The sequence below is a fragment of the Vanessa cardui genome, chromosome 4, assembly GCF_905220365.1.
Source record: "Vanessa cardui chromosome 4, ilVanCard2.1, whole genome shotgun sequence".
Classification (NCBI taxonomy): domain Eukaryota; kingdom Metazoa; phylum Arthropoda; class Insecta; order Lepidoptera; family Nymphalidae; genus Vanessa; species Vanessa cardui.
In genome coordinates this window covers 9,177,350-9,198,736 of record NC_061126.1, presented here as the reverse complement: position 1 = coordinate 9,198,736, position 21,387 = coordinate 9,177,350, and the positions used below count along the sequence as shown (strand labels likewise).

The window sequence follows — 21,387 nt, the reverse complement described above, 5'->3', positions numbered from 1 at the left end:
TATGTATCCTAATTTGGCTGTATAATGTTATGTTTTTTTATTGACTTAGTAATTGCACTGTGCATGTAACTCTTTAGGAGGTTTTGTCCAGTAACCGAAAACTTTAATGACCTTATATTTATTTGTAAGTTGTTTCATGGCGTTATATGTTGTGAAAACGTTCACTATATATATCAACCATTTTTATATTTTTATTATATTTTAACGAATACGGGAAGAAACAGCTTTTTATTACTACAAAATAAAGTTATAATATATTCGGTAGTTTAGTTTTTTTATTTTTAATATCATGGCTAGGTGAAACTAGAATTTACCTAAAAAGTCATGAGATCAGATAATTTCTGTGTCTTTGAAAAATGTTTTTATCACAGAAAACTATTTTCATAGATGTTTAATTTGAATCTAGCATGTCTAAATTGCTAATGATGGCAGTTCATTTTTGTAGTAGCACTACTTATAATAAAATTTGATTTGAAAAAAAATAATACAAATCAAATGATAAAAACAAAACAGGACTTATTTCTTTGATTTAAATCTAAATATAAAGAGACGTTTGCGTCGTCAATCTTTGGATTCACTGGCAAGTAAAAACTTAACAATAATAAAATATAATAAAAAATGTATATAAAAACGACCCAAATAACTAAAATAAATTCATAAGATTAGAGTGTCTTACATCAAATTATTCAAATTAATCCTATGAGTATTTTATTCCGCTTATGCACTATGTATTGTTATAATATATCTCATCTCTACCATTCCCAAAAATATTGAAATAATGATCTCTTTACTACTAACATTGAAAATATTAATGTTAACGTTATACTTTGACAGAATCACAAATAGAATCTATATCTGAAATACGAAAATATAATAAATCTGAAAGGAATTAAATGCCTTGAGTGAGAGAATTTTCTAGAACTATATCAAATTCATCCAATGGTTCGAGTATTTGTCTGAGAAACGTGAGTAGACCGCGCTTACGCAAGAAACTTTGTTCTTCGTACATTTCTGCAGTGACGCGCGTCATTGACATTGGCACTAACATTCTGTGGAGCCAGTGTTCTCTGTAAAGGAAATATTTTTTTTTTTATAAAACATTCCACAAAAGTATATTAACGAATATAGTGAGATGAGAAATATTAAAAAAGGTTTTGTATCATGATATTCTAATAAACAGATATGTTATATCCATACTAAACAACAGAAAAAAGTGTGCCGCACCGGGGACCGTTTATTTTAGTTCATTTATACATTTCGGTAAAAGTAAAAAGGATAGCTTGATAAAAACAATAAGTAAAAGGGATAACTAGATGTTTTAATTACACAAAACGTATTACTACGTAAAACGACTAAAGGCAAACGTCCCAATTAGGACGTTTTCTAGTCTTCACTTTTTGCGCGTTTATAACATATCTGTTTACTAAAACATCATTGCATTTTATATAATTATTAAAGTTAATGATTTCGGGATATTTACCATGTTTTTTATTTTTGTTCGGTGGAGCTCGATATTTCGACATTATCTACGAATGTCTTGTTCACGAGTAAATATCCCGAAATCAATAACTTTAATAATAAAAATAACCATGTTAATTTAAAATCTTATATTTTATATCATGTTATTTCAGAAAACGCGAAAGTTAATAGTACTACATAACTATGCATACCTTAAACTAAGGCAAATGAACAGTTGGAATTTTCCATCTTTGCCGAGTGATCGTCCCACAGAGTTTATTTCATCCATGAGATGGCAGTAGCATCTCCATATTGCTCTATGCTCCTGATCTTGTCTGCAATTGTAGGCGACGCCGCAACCCTTGTTAGATTGTACGTTTGATTCGTCGCAGAGGCTCATTTTGAATTCGTCTTTTACCCTCGCTGTAACAAAATGTTTATAGCAAATTACCCACCACATATACAAAAATTAGATAGTCAAGTTTTAAATCATCATAAAGATAATCCATTATAATAACAAGTAAATAATATGTATATATATCTGTTCTGGAAAATATGAAGTTAATTTATGACGATTACGATATCCTTACCAAAATAGTCCCAAATAAAAAGGTTTTTGCCAAAAAGCCGAGCAGACTTGAAGCCGCATAAGAAGGCCTGCTCCAAGCATTTAACTAAGCCATTTTCTCCGCATAGTAGGACACTCAGTGAATTGGCGTCTTTTTCGCGCTTAGATTGATAATGCCATTTTACAATTGCATTCACACAATCACCTGTAAGAAAAAAGTGTTGTTAATGTTGTGTAATCCCTTATAAATGTATGTTTTACCTACGTTTCATTCGCCATAAAACTGCTGTACCAAAAAACAAGAGAATCGTTTCAATAGTGGTGATTAACGAGATTAAGAGACCGAAGTTCATTGTGAAACAATTAACTTAAGCTTAATCTGTTAGTTACGCGTTAAGAAGTAATATAAGCTGGTATATAACAATAAACTAGAGCATTGACATTTGAACCTAAACGTAACAGTATTTGTTATTTTATGTCAATTAGGTACATATAAACAAATGTGACACAGGTTTTGGAAGACAGTGCGTTCTTTACGCAGTACGCGCGGTGGGGTTGAGGTGGAGCGTGCGAGTGCGTGGTGGGCGACAGCGTACGGCGCGGGCGCGGGGGTGCGCGGGGAGCTCACCTATCATGTGCTGTATGGTGGAGGTGGAGAGGTGCGTGGTGGGCGACAGAGCGTGCGGCGCGGGCGCAGGGGGTGCGCGGGGAGCTCACCTATCATGTGCTGTATGGTGGAGGTGGAGAGGTGCGTGGTGGGCGACAGAGCGTGCGGCGCGGGCGCGGGGGTGCGCGGGGAGCTCACCTATCATGTGCTGTATGGTGGAGGTGGAGAGGTGCGTGGTGGGCGACAGAGCGTGCGGCGCGGGCGCGGGGGTGCGCGGGGAGCTCACCTATCATGTGCTGTATGGTGGAGGTGGAGAGGTGCGTGGTGGGCGACAGAGCGTGCGGCGCGGGCGCAGGGGGTGCGCGGGGAGCTCACCTATCATGTGCTGTATGGTGGAGGTGGAGAGGTGCGTGGTGGGCGACAGAGCGTGCGGCGCGGGCGCGGGGGGTGCGCGGGGAGCTCACCTATCATGTGCTGTATGGTGGAGGTGGAGAGGTGCGTGGTGGGCGACAGAGCGTGCGGCGCGGGCGCGGGGGGTGCGCGGGGAGCTCACCTATCATGTGCTGTATGGTGGAGGTGGAGAGGTGCGTGGTGGGCGACAGAGCGTGCGGCGCGGGCGCGGGGGGTGCGCGGGGAGCTCACCTATCATGTGCTGTATGGTGGAGGTGGAGAGGTGCGTGGTGGGCGACAGAGCGTGCGGCGCGGGCGCGGGGGTGCGCGGGGAGCTCACCTATCATGTGCTGTATGGTGGAGGTGGAGAGGTGCGTGGTGGGCGACAGAGCGTGCGGCGCGGGCGCGGGGGTGCGCGGGGAGCTCACCTATCATGTGCTGTATGGTGGAGGTGGAGAGGTGCGTGGTGGGCGACAGAGCGTGCGGCGCGGGCGCGGGGGTGCGCGGGGAGCGCTCTCGCGTGCGCGCCGCCACCACCACTCGCTCCGTCGAGCCGTCGTCTACGCCTGTACCCAGCCAGCGATTACACGGGAACCTGAAACACAAGGCAATAATGGTTTTTCCAGATTTTAAATGTCATGTTTAACTATGCCTTTTATTCCGGAACTTAAAATCAAATTCATCCTATCATATGACGTAGACTTTGTGCACCTCAAGAGGATTTGTTAAGCTCAATAACATTCAGTCCCGTAAGCACAATCATATCAGCAGGAAGAAAAAGCATTCACGCTGAGGGTGTCAGGCAGACGGAAAGCAATAAACGTCTGACGACTCTTTAATTGAGCGGTTTGTTCGATGGCCAAACCATAATCAAATGTAATTAATCATATAAACGTAATCTCGATCTACTTTAACTTAATTTTACTTTCATAGAATTGTTTCACTCACGTATATGTATGACCTGTTACTTCATTCCTCACGTATATTTGGTCTAGAAGCCATCTTGGAGATAAACCAGAATTATCGTGACCAATGCGTAGAGTAGAGAGTATACCTAAATTTTTGTGCTGTAATAAAAAAAAATTAAATGTTTTTTGGTACAAACAAGAAATATAAATCAATTTGCAATCTATGCGCCTTTAACATGATATAAGATATATTTTGAGTATTTTATCAGATTGGGTGCTGACTGCAAAGAATTGCTGTATGGTGGTAAAATGTTGACTAGATGGTACAAGCATGTATACTCGAGGTAAACCGACGTCAGCTTGATACTCTTGATGTCCCCGCAGACATCATGAGAGCTAAACTTATGCCAGTTTAGCTAAAGTATAATTTAATTTAATTTAAATAATAATTTAATTCATCATTGACATTTATGTAATCCAAGACGCAATGAGTTTGTTAGACTCAAAAATCAAATAAATATCATTTAAACTTACATGAAATACGAATTCATTGGTATTTCTTGGTATAGGTATTTTAGGCGTCGATTCACCATTTGCACCGGATATAGAGAGCCAGCAATTAGCAGTAGTTTGACTTGCTTTACGAGACGGTACAATCAGCACTCGATATGGCAACTCTGTAAATTTAACAAACACAATTTTAATTTAAGAAAACAAAATCATAACTAATGATATTATATATTAAAATTTTAACTAGGTAAATTACAATAATAATACGCTGGTATGGGCACATTTTGAGACGTAACGATGACTATAGCCTTAAATATCCAAGACTGATCACGGTGAAGAGGACGACCCGCGTCCTTGTTGTAAAACATGCAAAAAGACACCCAGAAAGAGAATCTGAGCAAATATACAAGCCAGAACACAGCTTTCTGGTGTAGACGAGAAGACCCAACCTAAGCTGAACTGAGAGTAGGATTTGGACAAAGGAAATACTACTTGGAATTTTAAGATTACATTGCAAAATATTGGAACTCAAAATACTTACTAGTAGTAGGGTAAGTGTTGGTAAAGCAATGATAATCCACAGCGTTAAGCGTCAATAGGTGATATAAAAATTGTTCCCTTTCTTCTTCACATCGTAAAAATGCCGTTCTTTTATACTGCGACCGCAGTAAGGTAGTATCAGATAGCAGTTCTCGCAGATGCTTTGATAACAATTTCTTCTCAAGCGAAAGTCTTACCCAGGCACGGGCGTAGCCTATTTCTGTTTTTATGTCTGTCATTGCTTGTACATTTCTATAATAAAAAATAAGAACTTGTAGCTATGATTTGATATTATACCTAAATTGAAAAAAAATTATGAAATAACCAGGACATTTTTCGACAAATAGTAAAGCTAAAGAAATGTAGATCTATTCACATACGGCTGCGAGCCCTTCCACATAAAATCATTATTGGAGTTCATTACGATGATTGAGTGACACTCTTGCTTATTATATGTTTAAAAGTGTGTGAGACGATTAAAAGTAAAGCTTAAAAGAGAGCAAAAAATGCAAGTAAGTTTTTTTTTTATGAATTAGTTGGCGTTCGAGCATATGGGCCACCTGATGGTAAGTGGTCACCATCACCCATAGACAATGACGCTGTAAGAAATATTAACTATTCCTTACATCGTCAATGCGCCACCAACCTTGGGAACTAAGATGTTATGTCCCTTGAGCCTGTAGTTACTCTGGCTCACTCACCCTTCAAACCGGAACACAACAATACTGAGTACTGTTATTTGGCGGTAGAATATCTGATGAGCGAGTGGTACCTACACAGACGGGCTAGCACAAAGCCCTATCACCAAGTAAAAGATCCTTTAGGAGTGGCATTTTGCATAAGCGATTTACATTTATTGATAAGCCGTCATCGTAAAATCATCTTACCTAATTTTTCATCTGTTGTTTATTGCTATAAAATGTCTCAAAAGGGTAATTTATGATAAAAAACCGGCATACAGTTTTGCGAATGAACCACAAATATGGTTGGGTGGAGTTGATGTTATAGTAAAAAATATGCAAAAATATATAAATAAACCTCATATCAAAGGTGAGATTTTCTGGAAGTGGCCGCAATGGGTTCGGTATCTGAGAAGACTTTTTCTCCAAAGTGCCGGAGTTACTGAGCCGGTCGCGAGAGCTGTCTCTCGACCCACCGCGAGAGCTATCCCGCGATCTACTGCTACTTGTGCTTTGCTGTGCTTCAACTTCTGCACCCACAGATGATAAATCTAGAAAATTTTATAGTGTAACAATGGTATCATATTCAGTGCGTTTCTTTATTCTTGGTTTGGTTTGATGGCTTCATGTTTATAGCTCGGCTAGCACTCGACGGTGATGAAAAACATTGTAAGGAATCCAGTAAAAGCATAGGGTAACATTCTAATATGAATAATCCTAAGATCTTCACCTCTTTACTTCACTTTGGTCTTTGAAAAGGGATCTGTTACTTATTTTAATTTAACGTTACAATGAATAACATATTGCCCACAACTATTGGCAGGTTCTAGGAACATTTTAATCATCCACTAAATTGATTGATCGAGTCTATTTTATGCGTATACAGAGCAATATAAATATACACAAACGTGTTAATTGATAGTCATTTTATATATACTCACAATCCAGTCGCTTCCGTAACACACACCAGGCCAAAGCTGCATGTTTTAAATTAACAAAAATATAGCAGATAAAGATAATTCACGATGAAGGCGTAACATTATATTTGTTTATTGTATTTATATTAGACCTATATGATTTACCTCTTAACAATATTATATTCAATATGTCTTACTCTATTGAAATAAACATATAAACCAGTTAATACGATTTTTGTCAAGGTGGCCAATCTTAAGGGAAACTAGTTAACTGGGCATGACATAAAAAACGGCACTCTGATATTTTGATGGGATACCATATACGACACTGCTGAAAAATTTCAGGCGTAGACACGAAAGTTTTTTTAACGCAGCGATTTAGTTGCCTTAAAAACGGAACCTAAAACATCACAAGCAGCTTTGAAGCGGGTTATTAGTACTCAGAACTGCTCAACAAAAAACCGCTGTGACTGTATATTAGACTAATCAAGCAACCCTTCTAGATACTTTTACTTCTAGATTTTTTTGAGTGTTGAATATGTTACATTCTATTTTAAAATTAGCTTTGCGTGGTTTTTTTTTTAAATATAAACTGTTATACAAATATCAACAACACTTTAAAGCAAGGAGTATCCTCGCTTTCTTTTTATCCTTTAAAGTGTGATTTTTTAAGTGTTGTTGTTTAAATATACGAAAAGTTGATTTCTTAATTATATGGATTTATTTTATTTCGCAAATTGTGCTTTAATTTATATCGAAGAGAAATAAAAGTAAGAAAACTTTTGACATACCGGGAGTAAGATAGTTCGGGTCAATAGGTTTAGTTGAATTGCTGCATTGCTCCAACTCTTGGTAGTTGGTGAGATGCATCCACAGTGCCGATTTTCCCATCTTATGTTGTAGACCATGCGACCACAGTCTCTCCAGAAGATCACACAGAGACGCTATCATCGTACTTTCTTCTACTCCTGTTATAGAAACTTCGCAACCCAAACCTAAGTCGCTCTCTTCAGTGCCCATCTTTTCGAGAAGCATCCTTTTAGTTTTACTTTTGCATTCCTGAAATACAAACGTCTCATCTACTAAAAGATTCTTTCGGCTTTTGATTTGCATTTAATAATTTAATTACAAATCAAATTCAAACTGGTATCTTGTTACTTTTAGACATAAATAATTAAATTATAAAGCTTTACCCATAGCTTACTTGGTGGTGGGCTTTGTGCAAGCCCGTCTGGGTAGGTACCACCCACTCATCAGTTATTCTACCGCCAAATAACAGTACTCAGTATTGTTGTGTTTCGGTTTGAAGGGTGAGTGAGCCAGTGTAACTACAGGCACAAGGGACATAGCATCTTAGTTCCCAAGGTTGGTAGCGCATTGACGATGTAAGGAATAGTTAATATTTCTTACAGCTTCATTGTCTATGGGTGATGGTCACCACTTACCATCAGGTGGCCCATATGCTCGTCCGCCAGCCTATATCATAAAAAAATACATAGCATTAAAACCGTCTCGACCCATTTAACCCACTCTAAGAGTGAATTAAAAAAAATAGCCTATATTAGCCTAGTCCTTTCCTGAGACTCAAAAATATCTCCATTATATTTCGGCTTGGCGGTGTAAGCACAAAGAGGTAACAGACAGAGTCATTTAAATAATTATAGATGTTTTTATACCTTCAGTAGTTTCTCGACGAAAGTTCTATTATTCTGTGCTATCGCAGCCGGAGTGACCTCAGTCGATAGTCGTCTACCAATGTCCCCAAGCAATAATTCCGGTGGGCAGTCTTTCACCTGCCATTTCGCATTCTTAATACGCTTCAAGCTATTAGTTCTGCAACATAAAAGTATTTATCAGGTCATTTAAAAAGTAATAAAGATACATGTCATTTATAAATTCCGATTTTATATTTACAGAAGCTAATAAAGCTTGAAGCAATATATTTAATTTTACGATACACAAACAATAAACAAATAATATTTGTCAATGTGTGTCTGTCTAATATTGAATTAATAGTAAAGAAGATATTTTGATATTATTTTACTATTTTTATGCTGTTCTTTACAAGTGAATATAAAAATGAGATTAAATGGAAAACTTGTATGAGTTATTTAAAATACAAAAATATGGATTTCAATAACTTTATTTTTATATATTAATGATTTTCTACATAAACATTTATAACTCTATTTGAGTTTACATTTTTTAACAGCTGCCTATTGTGTGAGGTTTTTAAATATGATAACCGATAATTATAAATTAAAATTAGTTTTAACTGACAGATAAAAACACAAAAAATAAAACATTAAAAATACTTATAATAATTATTTGCACAGATAAATAATTAGCAATTGCTATCGTATTATAAACATGCGATGTTAACAAAGCATGCCAACTCGAATAGAAAACATAAATTCAATCTTCTTATATACCTAAATTAATACAATAATTCGTTTTATTACACGTATACATTTTCATAATATTTGCAAAACATGAGCTACCGTTACAGAATGAGCAAAACATTCACAAGTACAATAACACAACATGCAAATGATATCGCACAGAACATTTATAAAAATATGCATTTATATAAAAACCTCTAACTAAAACAACCATGCATATATCACAACACTTGGAAGCAATATTAGAATATATTATCTGTAGAAGACCAACTAAGTACTTTTTGGTCATAAGGTAATCAAACGATTTGATTTTTCTACATTAAGTGAGTGTATAAGTTCGGCTTGACTTTTGTTAAAATTGTAGTTAATTTACTTATACCATTTTCATAGATTTTCCTACAATGTTATCCTTTTTAGCAAAAAGTGTCTTAGTATTGGTATTTGGTACCTTTAAAATATTAACCTGAATTGTATAAAATATATACTTATAGAGTTATTAAAACACCAGCACCCTCTTAGAGCTCCTTAGTAAAACATAATACAAAGAGAACTAAAGAAAGTCCGTAAGACAAGCTCATAGTGACCTAACACAAACAAAATTTAGTTTTAAATATTCCTTGTTCTCTTCTTTACATTTTATGAACTGTATGACTACAAAAATCATTTAATTTGAAACAAAAACGTTTAATATGGATGATCAACGCATTTCTCATGATCCACACACGTGGCTTCAAAACTTATGAGTGTGCCGGTACTATTAATAACTCTGTAGAGTTCATAATTGTATTAAATGTAGAATAATAATCTGTATCAACATGCGTAAAATTGAAATACAATAACACGTAACAGTTAATCATTAAGACTGATAGACTTTAACTTAGCTAAGATAATTAAATTTAACAATAAAATAAAATGCTCTGAGCAAACTTACTAGTTCTAAAAAAATTAAGTCGAATTACGAGATTCATAATTTGCGTGGAATTATTTATTTAACTACTATGTAGTTAATTTAGAAATATTTATCACTTAAGAATATTAGTTTAAATCTATTTATTATGTAATTATTAATGCTTAAAACGAGTATTGAACAAAATTGTACTAGAAGGCAAGGAAGACATATCTTTTAAAAATATTGAATGAGGATTTATAAAATAAAGAAAATATTACATCACTGTTTTTGCCTTTTATACATATCAATACAACGATATATTAAAATGTATACAAAAAGTATGCAAGCTTTACGCCTACCACGAGTCCAAGACTTGAAAAGTAGCATCAATGCTAAATTAATAATATAATGAGATATGAATACATATATTATCACAAAACACAATCGCATGCTTCCCAAAGTAAACAGGCATTAATTAAATACTGATTTTATATATATTCTATGGACATCTGTCATTTTCGTTTTTTTTTCGCCGTTCACGATACTGTTGTACGCATTATAGACTAAAACATATTAATCTTTGTCAAGCGTTACAAAAGACTTCCAAGTCTTTAAGTCTTGGGATGGTGAAGTCAAGAATCAGCATCAACGTACCAAATTAATTACTCATTTTTTTTTACATACATCAACATCAACCATATTTGAGTGTGCGTCTTGTTGTATTCCAGTTTGAAGTGTAATTACAGGTACAATGGACATAACATCTTAGTTACCAAGAGGTGACTTACTAACCGTTCCTTACATCATCATTTGGTGGTGTAAGGAACGGTTAATAAGTCAATGGGCTGTAAGCACTAACAATGAAGTAGCCAATTTGCTTGTAAACCAATATGTATAAAAAAATGTACTAGTCAGCGTGTGCTAAGTGTGTAGTGTGGATTGGACTTTATAAGAAGAAGCGGCTGTCCTCAGTGCACGTTGGCGAATGCCTGAGTTCGTACCCATTTTTGTTTTATTATTAACTAATAATAAAATAAAAAGGAATAACTAAATTGAATTTATGGCCAGAAGATGTATATTCAAAATAAATACTTTCGTGTATATTAAAGAAAAATTGAAAAGAGCTATTAAAGCTCACTGAGGAGCATATTGTGTTGGATGTGTGCTGTGTGCGAGCCGGTTGGCAGCCCGGATAGGTACCACCTCGATGTATTTCAGTACGCTCACTTACGGAGATATAGCATACAGTTAAATTGAGGTTAACAGTATTTAACCATTTTTTAGTTTAAAGGCCTTTTTTATGAAAAAAAAAAAAACAAAATATAAAAAATAATCGATTTCAAATAATTAATCAGTATAACCCTACTCTATTTATATTAGTAAAAATTATTGTGTAAATAATATGTTCGTGTTTTACATGCATTAAATAGTGCTACATTGCCATTTAAGATGTATGTTGTAAATTAGAATACTGTTCTAATATTGTGCTAAACGGAACGTTCGAAACGTCTAAGATAATATCACTATAGTCATAAATAAAGTAAATGATGCTCATCTACATCTACAACGACTCAAAGTCGAGCATTTCATAAGCGTCGTCGCGACAACCCGCCTTCGGGGCCTCCACGGAGCGGACGGGAAACTTAAAATTAGGCAGACAAAACTAGAAGCAGCTCAACATATTCAGCACCGTCACAACAACGCTCGCAATAATACCATAAAACGTCGACATCTCTAACGGCGTCCTCGCTACAGAGTATACAAGGTACGATGGAATATTTATTCAATCCATACTCATAGGTCATATGGTACTATAGTTTGTTCGCGTTAAGAATGCAGTGAGTTGTCATTGTTTACCGGCTTTACTCCGCCCCCTGACCAATCAAATCTTTTTTAACAGCAGGGTGAAGGTGTATGCATATTTGTGTTAAAATTCCAACAAATTATATTTGTTTTAAACTCTAAGTATAATTAATTTAAAAAATACACATTAAAGTAAAAAATCGAATCGGGATGTTTAATCGACAAAATTGTTAACACTAGGTATATACAATCGTTTGCGAATCTTGCCATCGCAATGTAGAAATTTACATATTTTGACATAACGTCATCATAGCAGCTATAGGTTACATTAATTATTACGTGTACAGCTTGAATCAATTAAATATAAATATATAAATAAACAAAATATAAATTATAAAAATAAAAATATCAGTTAATAATTAATTAAATGTGAACTTGACTTTGTAATTTGAAAAGATTTGATTGGTCAAAGGGGGCGGAGTCAGGCCGGTAAACAATGACAACTCACTGCATTCTTAACGCGAACAAACTATAGTATTTGATTAGAGTTGAATCTCGAGTAGCAGTACGAGTAAGTAGTACAAGGTACGATGGAATATTTACTCAATCCATACGGTATACCATCTAGGTGATATGGTACTAGTATTTGATTAGAGTAGAATCTCGATCGCTCTCCGGCGGCGGCGCGTTAGAGACGGCTAGCGCGGGCACCTGCGGTCGGCCGGCGGCGGCGGCGCCAGCGCGGCGGCGTCGAGGCGCGCGGGGAAGGCGCGGTAGTAGGCGGCGCGGTGCGGCAGGCGCTCGCCCGGCGCGCCCACCTCCACGTCGCACGCGCCCGCGCCGCCCGCCGCGCCGCTGCCCGCCCACACGCTGTAGCCGCGCGTCGCCAGCCCGCCCTCGCCCAGCCGACCCCTGCAACAGTGCCGTGCTTGGGGAACTTGCCCTCTGTCAGGGGGAATCGAAATGCCCGGAGGTGGGGAACTTGCCCTCTGTCAGGGGGAATCGGACGTCCGGAGGGTTCTTAGAAGGCTCATTTACTTAGAGGAAGAAAATAACAAAAGAAGCGTATAATAGTAAAAGAATAGGAGGACGAAGCGAGAAAAAAGTTAGGAGGAACTTAACTGGAGGCAGGAAGAGTTGTTTCTTAACAAAAAAGAATTGTTTAATTCCATATTGTTAACACTTTTTTGTGACATTTCCTATCAAAGAGGATTTACAATAAAACCTTTAGGGAGATTTTAATCGACATATAGCCTTTTAGAGAAATAAGAAGGTCCTAGGGTATAATCTGTAGTTGGCATCACTGCTGCAACGGTGTGTCTCACGGCTTGATCGCAACGCATCGTCAGGTATTACTGACAGAATTCTAATAGATAAAGACTAAACGTCTTATCTAGTAGTCAATATCATTATCCGTTATGAGGCTATTTGAATAGTATTCCCAAAACAAGTGACCATGCCACTAAGCAATTGTTACTTTTTAATCTCAACGGTTGAAACCCAGCGTTAGTAAAATAAAATATTCGAACTCCTTTGTTAAAACTCAAAAATGCAACCATACCACATGCACTGTATCGTACTCACCTCACAGCGCGGATCCTATGTTCGAAGACCTGCAAGTTAGCGTCATACTCGCCCCAATTTGCCATGATTTTATTATCTATGAGTGTTGCGAACATTTGCGTTTCGAGAAAACGAGATAAAAACGGTCTGTGCCGTTGCGGTTGATCAGAGAGGAAGGATGCCTTGTCGAAGTTGACCATTGACTCACGGGAGGACAGCCATGAATCACGATCCTGTCATAACAGAAAATATGTATTTTTGAATAAGAAACGCTTTATTAAAAAAAAAAAAAAGATTCGATCTACTGAGTGTACTAGAATAGGATTAAAAAAAAATTAGAAAATATGTGATGTATAAAAATTTCAGCAATTTTGACGATTTTAAATTAATTTCATTTGAATTAGTATACAACATTACAACAATTTTTCAATATTTATTAGTATATTATAGTAACGTCTATACATATAATAAAATCATATATACCATATTTTTTATTTTCTACGCATTAGTACGTTTACGTAAGATACGCCAACAACAACACCTACTTACATTTTATGTTTAACTTTTTCCGTATTTAAACAATAATATAAGATTTATCATTAAATAATAAATAAATAAATATGAGACAACATCACATACATTACTCTGATCCCAATGTAAGTAGCTAAAGCACTTGTGTTATGGAAAATCAGAAGTAACGAAGGTAACACAAGCACCCAGACCCAAGACAACATAGAAAACTAATGATAATCTATATCGACTCGGCCAGGAATCGAACCCGGGACCTCGGAGTGGAGTACCCTCCAAAACCGGTGTACACACCACTCGACCACGGAGGTCGTCAAAATCATTCACACTAATATATAAGATAGAAGCTAAATTTCACTCACCTGATCAGGCATGATTACAAAATTTTCATACATCAGGAATATGTGAACAAATCTGTTAAGAAATGTTTCTCTGATGGCAACATTGAATCGAATGTCTTCATTATACTGTTCTTCATCATTTAGGATTTTCTTCTTAGTTGTGGGCATAACTGTATCAGCGTCAACGTCATCTATATTCACTCCTGTAAATTGATTTGATAAATTCCATTATAAGTCATTCAATCAGTATTAATAGTAGACCATACATTGATACTCTTTGTGAAAAAAAATTAAAAATAATATATAAGGGTTTTCTTTTTAACTCAATTATGGATTTACTAGATCAGACCTGTCTTTGTGTATGAATAGGTGTAAAATGTGAATGCGATTAACTGAGGTGAGAATGCTATGATAGATATTACATAATGTTTGATGAATATATATAAGCAAGTTAAAATGGCTTCGCCATAGGAAATCTAAAGTTTTTTAGTATCTTAATATTTCATTGACGGAATAATGCATTATCGAAAGAAAATATAGTACGACACAAATTAGATGTAGCATCGGAAAATGCAATGAAATGAAAATAAAATCAATTACTGCCGATTTACACGACCAACAGAAATAGCTCCCGATCGCGCCATTCGTCGCTATAGATTCTCGCGTTAGTTCAACCCGAGGAAGCAAGTGCATGTAACCCGACGTGTCAAATTGACGAATATATTAGGTCATTTGATATTACAAGTTATTACGTTTGTGTAAAGATCATTTTCACATGAGAAATAAATATTGATAATTTGGGATAGCGTACTCAATTCGGATTTGATCGGTTTTACGTATTTTGCCGATGCGACATCAAAGTTGTGTCGTACTGTACATAATTAGCCTTTAATACGTTTAGGGGAGAACGAAAAACGATTATATCTGTTTGAGTTAGAGATGTAGAACGTCAGGAGTTAGAGATGTATAACGTTTAGAACTAAAAACTACAAACATTACACTAGAAATAAACACAAACTTAAATTACCCAAGACCAGGACGAAATATGGAATTAAATCTCTACAGTTTAAGGGAGCAAAACTATACCTAATGAAATTTTCAATGAAAAATCCTTTACGATCTTTAAGAAAAAATTATTATCTTATTATAAAAATACTTAAATTAATTACTCTTGAATTGTATAAGTCGTTACTACTGTACTAAATTGTCAGTTAAATTATTATGTAAAATATCTCATTTAAGTGAACATTGTATGTTCTTTATGAGAAAATAAATTCTTAAACCACCAGGAGAGTATATAGTGATATAGTGTTGTGCGCACCGGTGCGCTTGACGATGTCGACGATGCGCTGCAGCGCGTCGAGTCGGCGCGGCGCGCGGCGCGGCGACGCGGGCGGCGACGCGTTGAGCGGCCGGCTCTCCTCCCACTCCAGCACGTCGTGGAACGAGTGCTTGCGCCGCAGCCCGCCTGACACACGCGGACCATATATATATATATATATATATATATATATATATATATATATATATATATATTATTATATAATTATATTAATTTCTAAAAACATTTTTTTTATGGTATAGGTTGGCGGACGACAGTGTTGGGCATTAATCAAGTAATTGTCAATTATCTTATTAATTGACTAAAAAAGTAATTGCAATTAAATTAATCGCAATTACACTTTTAATTGCACCTTGCAATTAAATTAATTTTATTAACGTATGTCAATTGCAGCTTACAATTAAAATAATTGCAATTAACTTTTTTAGTTGTTTTATAAAACAATTAAAACTAACAATTAACTTTATATATCAAAATGAAATTAGTAAATACATATTTAGGAAAATTAAGCTATAAGTATTAGACTTCAGACGAATAAAAATGTGGTCAAAGGCTCTAAGTATTAAGCTTATTTTTTCTAAATCTCTCTTTCCACGGAAAAAAAATGTATATTTTTATATTATGTAATATAAAGTTGCATTGATAAATATTTCTTCAGCGTAGGTATAAAACAAAAACATTTCAAGTCGTCGTCTTCGCTCAAGTCTTTATATTTTACAGCAGTATTTTTAATTGTTATTTTTAATTAAAATTAACAAAACGATTAAAAATTAATTAATTGTTAATTGTTACTAATACAGTTAACAATTTAATAATTGTTAGTTGTGGTTTTCCACAATTACAATTGATTAATTGTTAACTGTAGTAGTAATAATTAACAATTAATTAATTGTTAATCTTTAATTGTTCCTGCAATTAAAATTTGCCCAACACTGGCGGACGAGCATATGGGCCACCTGATGGTAAGTGGTCACCATCACCCATAGACAATGACGCTGTAAGAAATATTAACTATTCCTTACATCGTTAATGTGCCACCAACCTTGGGAACTAAGATGGTATGTCCCTTGTGCCTGTAGTTACACTGGCTCACTCACCCTTCAAACCGAAACACAACAATACTGAGTACTGTTATTTGGCGGAAGAATAACTGATGAGTGGGTAGTACCTACCCAGACGGGCTAGCACAAAGCCCTACTGCCAAGTAAAACGATATCACCCTTGCTCACTCGCTCAGTGACTCACTCATTAATTGAGTCAATGATGAATGAGTCATCCCCACCCAGACCGAACATTAGCAGAAATTGTCTTAGATTTTCGCGATTATTACACATTGAAATATCCCGACCTTTCGACTGTGACAGTCTACCCGTGACCACGAACGCTGTAAGGTGCTCGAAACGTCGGGATGATAAAAATAATTAATATACGCGATTTAAATCTTTTAAAACTAGTTTTATTTCAATTAGCAGAAATTATTACCCATCTAATCAGATAGATTGATATCATATTACATTTTTATTAATAATTGTATTCTTATTTCATATAAAAAATTAAATGTATCTAACCTGAGGGCAATGTACAACTACTGCTCATTCCGTCGTTCATATGCTTGTATGACGTCCCATTCAATGGTACTCCTAGTTTCGTCGGTTCAGTTTCTGGTCTAATTATCTGGAAAATAACATGGTAGATTTATACATCGACTTAAATATTCTTTACTCACTAAGCGTTCAACGAGTCAAATATGACCGTATGCAATAAGGATTCTGAAATAACTCTGATAATTACTTTACTGACATTTAAGTTGTAATTTTTAGTGAAACCATAGAATATTCGACGACCTCCATGGTCGAGTGGTGAGTACACCGATTTTCATGGGTACGCCACTCTGAGGTCCCGGGTTCGATTCCCGGCCGAGTGGATGTAGATTACCATAAGTTTTCTATGTTGTCTTGGGTCTGGATGTTTGTGGTACCGTCGTTACTTCTGATTTCCATAACACAAGTGCTTCAGCTACTTACATTGGGTTCAGAGTAATGTATGTGATGTTGTCTCATATTTATTTATTTATTTATTATTTATTTATCTAGGTTTCACTTAATGATATTACGTCAAGTCGTGTCTGTTCTAGTAGTTGAAATAGACTATGGGTTAGTATGATTATTATGTACCTGATGCTTATCAAGAACGTGATTTAGTTCTTCGATGAAAGGTGTCCGGTGAGGGAATATTGGCAGTTCCTCGGGTAGTTGTATATCAGGCTTGTCAATGTCAACCAAACAGAGAGCCGCTTCTGACCCAATTGCAATATTTCTTGGACCATTACTTCCAATGGTGATAGCTGAGCTGTCTGCATGGAGACCTGTTTAAAGAAATTATGTGGTTATATATGGAATTACAGTTTTTACTTTAGACCATATTTAATAAAGCCATTCCAATATAGTGGGATACATGTGTGAGAGATTACCACACACATGCACATTTGTACACAATGGCTTAAAAATTAAGACTTGAAAAATCATTAGTTCTTGCTTGCCTCTTACATCTCGTGTTGGTTTAATTCTATATTAAATAAAATAATTTTATAATAAAAAATATTCATTTACCCATAACGAAAGGGACGGGCGCATCGAGGAAATGATAAAGAGGAGATGGCAGTATCGGCACGTAGACGTGCGCCCACGAGAACGGCACCAACAGAGACACAATGCACTCTGCGACTAGCATGAGTTTGTTGAAATCTAGAAAAAGAATTAGGAATTTTAAACATGTTTTAACAAAAAATATGTTTTTGAAATTGTAATTGTTACAGGTTTAAAAAAAGGGGCCTTGTAAAAATATACCTAGGCATTTAACTAAGGGGGTTCTTGTAACATGATTTAATTCTTTATTTAGATAAAAATCGTATTTTCTTTTATATCAGCCAGCTTAATTTATTTTAGCGTGCCTGTATGTTTTCATTACCAGGAAGCATTACATTTAAGTATCTAACAACAATTCGAAAATGAGTAACATTAAGTGAAATATTAGGTTCAACATATTAAGTTTTTGGTCCAATTCCTTTAAATGATATTTATAAAAAGAATTCTAATTTTAAAGAATGTTGAATTACTTACCACTAGATCTTAACAGAACTTGATGTTCTAATAGCACACATGTAAATAACTGGACAACACATTCAACACCCAAAGTAGAAAACATCACACGCAGAGGATAATCTAACAGGGGTAACTCCTCAGGTGGGTTTGGCATTCTTATCACCTGAAAATATATGATCATTATAAATAATTGTCGTCTTGTACTCGTTTTGAGATTTTCTTTTTGGTAACATTTTACTATCGTCTTTTATTTTTCTTTCATATTCCAGGTAAATATTCTAAGTTTAGAAAAAAATATATATACAGATATTATCCTTCAATCAAGATTCTATTGTAAACATATTTAAGTATTGTTATGTCTTAATAATATTTATGACAAATTGGTTTAGAAATCATGTGCAAAACAAACAGACTTGACAGAAAAAAATAATTTACTTGTTTGAGTTCGAATGACCACTTCAAGTCATATAAAAAATATGCAGTTAAAATTAATTTATGGATTGAAAAAATCACTTCAGAATGCTTGATTTTAGTAAAAATTTATTTATTGTAATATTCACATTTATATTGTATAATCTTCCTAATCTTAAGTAAGGCAATAAATTGATAACAAATATGAAAATATTCCATGAGGATATAATAATTGATATGAATGACAATAATTTAAGTATACAAATACCCTACCATAGCTTTCACTTAATTTTACTTACAACTGGGATTGGATCGAGATGTGGTTCAGAAGGAGGAACGTAAAGACGTAAAGCTTGACCCGGAGATGGCACTGGAACTTCATATAACAGGTTGTACACATAGGATTCAGGACTGAGGCCCGGACCCGGCTGTCTAGGTAGCGACCTATAATTATTAAAGTATAAAATTTAGACATAATAAAAGCATATATAATATATAATTAATATTCAATTCAATGTTGTTTACACTTATAAAGATGTATCACCTCGAATGTTACCCATATTAAATATTTTATTTTTTTAAGTTTTTAGTGATAAGTCAATGGTGTAACTTTTTACAATAAATAAATATATGAATATTATAAAGAACAGTTAACTGTTGAAATTTTATTATTAAACTGTTATGTATTACATATTATTATTATTACGTTATTGTTATGTAGTACAGATCATAAAGAAATAGGCTTAGAAAAATAATGAAAAAACACTATGAAATAAAATTATAAAGATTATATAATATTATAAGACCATACCTAAATAAATTCTCTAAGAATAATTGTGCAACCCTAACATAAGGGTATTGGCATATAAGTGCTATACTTTTGGCTACATAGAGTTTATCTTTGGTTATATCATAATATGTAAGTGCTGCTCCGGAGTGTGGGGCCAACTTAAAGGATCTTGGTAATGATCTAGAACTCTCTTTCCCAGATCCCTTTCTATGTCCTGGAGGAGTTTGTCCACTAGATAGTTCAGTGATGTACATAGCCTGTAAAAATTGATTTCTTATATAACATTTATTATATATAGTAGTTATTAAGAACAAATGGCAGATTTTAGGCATTAAAATCCGTTAGAAGCTTTGATTACTTCCAATACCTCATTTAAATATATTTGTCAGTATCATGTAAAAATGTTTATTTATTATATTTACAGATTTTGATATTGATATTGATAAGTTAATATTTACCTGTAATGTATGCATTGCACTGCATATGTTCCTGTTTCTAACTTCTTCATAAAAAATAAGACTGAATCCATAATATCTTGATGCATTTTCTCTAGTCACAACAAAACTATGAAACTTTGGCTCTAAAGAATGTTTTTGGGTCCTAAATTGAAGGCTGGCAGGTAAACAAAGCTGTAAAAGTACAGTTTTTAATATAGTGTAGTTAATCTATAAAAATAAATGCTATATTAAGAGAAATAATATGAAGGAGATGTGAAATATATGAGATGTGCAGGAGACCTAGGACTTATCTATCTAGGATAACTTAGGACTTATCTAGAGAAAGAGATAAACTAATTCAGTTTTAAAATAATACTATTTTCATGTTATTAATACTTACCATACAAACTGCATGTTCATCAAATGTGTTATTATGAACATTATCTGGATAATGAGCTAGAACCTTTCCTTTGTATGAGCGATCGAGAGGAGATATATGTAAATTGTCACCTAAAATTATGTTCGCAGTTATGATCAAATATATAAACAATAAAATATTCCGAAACCTAACAACAAAATAAAATATTTATTTACCACATAACCTGTCTGTTTCTAGTCCTGAATCAAAATCGAGCCCACATATGACAAAATAATCTGCAAATCGACATCCCACGGACAAATCCGAGACAGACATATTCATATCGACCCGTTATTTATTTATTATTTGAGACACTTTCTCTTCCAGATACAATTTCTCACACTTTGCCACACCATTGTTTACCCGTAAGTACTGTAGAATTTTAATATCGTAACATAGGTCTTATGACTATTGATCAATCGATATTTGCTTTAAGTAAATAAAGAAAAATTGTTAAATAAACATAATGTATTATGAATATCCATACAAATTCACTGTGGCACTTAAATAAAATTGTGCATTTGACAGACACTAAAAATAGTGATGTTAATCGATATCGAAACGATGAATATAGATTATGACATAAGGTGGGACATTCACCTTGTTTTGATGATCGATTATTGTGATTCGGTTCTATGTTAAAGAGAAATGTTTCCGTTTTATTCTTATATTTTAAAAAATTAATGACCATATATCCCAAAAGATTATCCCTCCGGTTAATCACTAAAGAAAATATTCATAAATGCAGAATATACATTTAAGAGAGAACAAAAAAACACGCTTT

At 34.8% G+C, this 21,387-nt stretch overlaps 1 protein-coding gene across 1 annotated transcript; it reads right to left on the bottom strand.

The window, feature by feature from the left end:
- Nucleotides 1-748: 748 nt before the first annotated feature.
- LOC124544086 (DENN domain-containing protein 5B) lies at nt 749-21,150 on the bottom strand. Its single transcript, XM_047122511.1, has 24 exons — nt 20,780-21,150; nt 20,586-20,695; nt 20,207-20,377; nt 19,770-20,005; nt 19,258-19,402; nt 18,566-18,710; nt 18,056-18,190; nt 17,621-17,811; nt 17,015-17,120; nt 15,426-15,572; nt 14,126-14,307; nt 13,257-13,468; nt 12,384-12,584; nt 8,255-8,411; nt 7,370-7,637; nt 6,603-6,638; nt 6,020-6,212; nt 4,983-5,233; nt 4,466-4,608; nt 3,972-4,090; nt 3,452-3,618; nt 2,049-2,231; nt 1,671-1,881; nt 749-1,067 (listed from the first exon to the last, which is right to left on the bottom strand). The coding sequence occupies exons 1-24, from the start codon at nt 20,883-20,885 to the stop codon at nt 890-892; spliced, it is 3,993 nt and encodes a 1,330-aa protein (XP_046978467.1). The 5' UTR covers nt 20,886-21,150; the 3' UTR covers nt 749-889.
- Between the last annotated feature and the right edge of the window lie 237 nt (nt 21,151-21,387).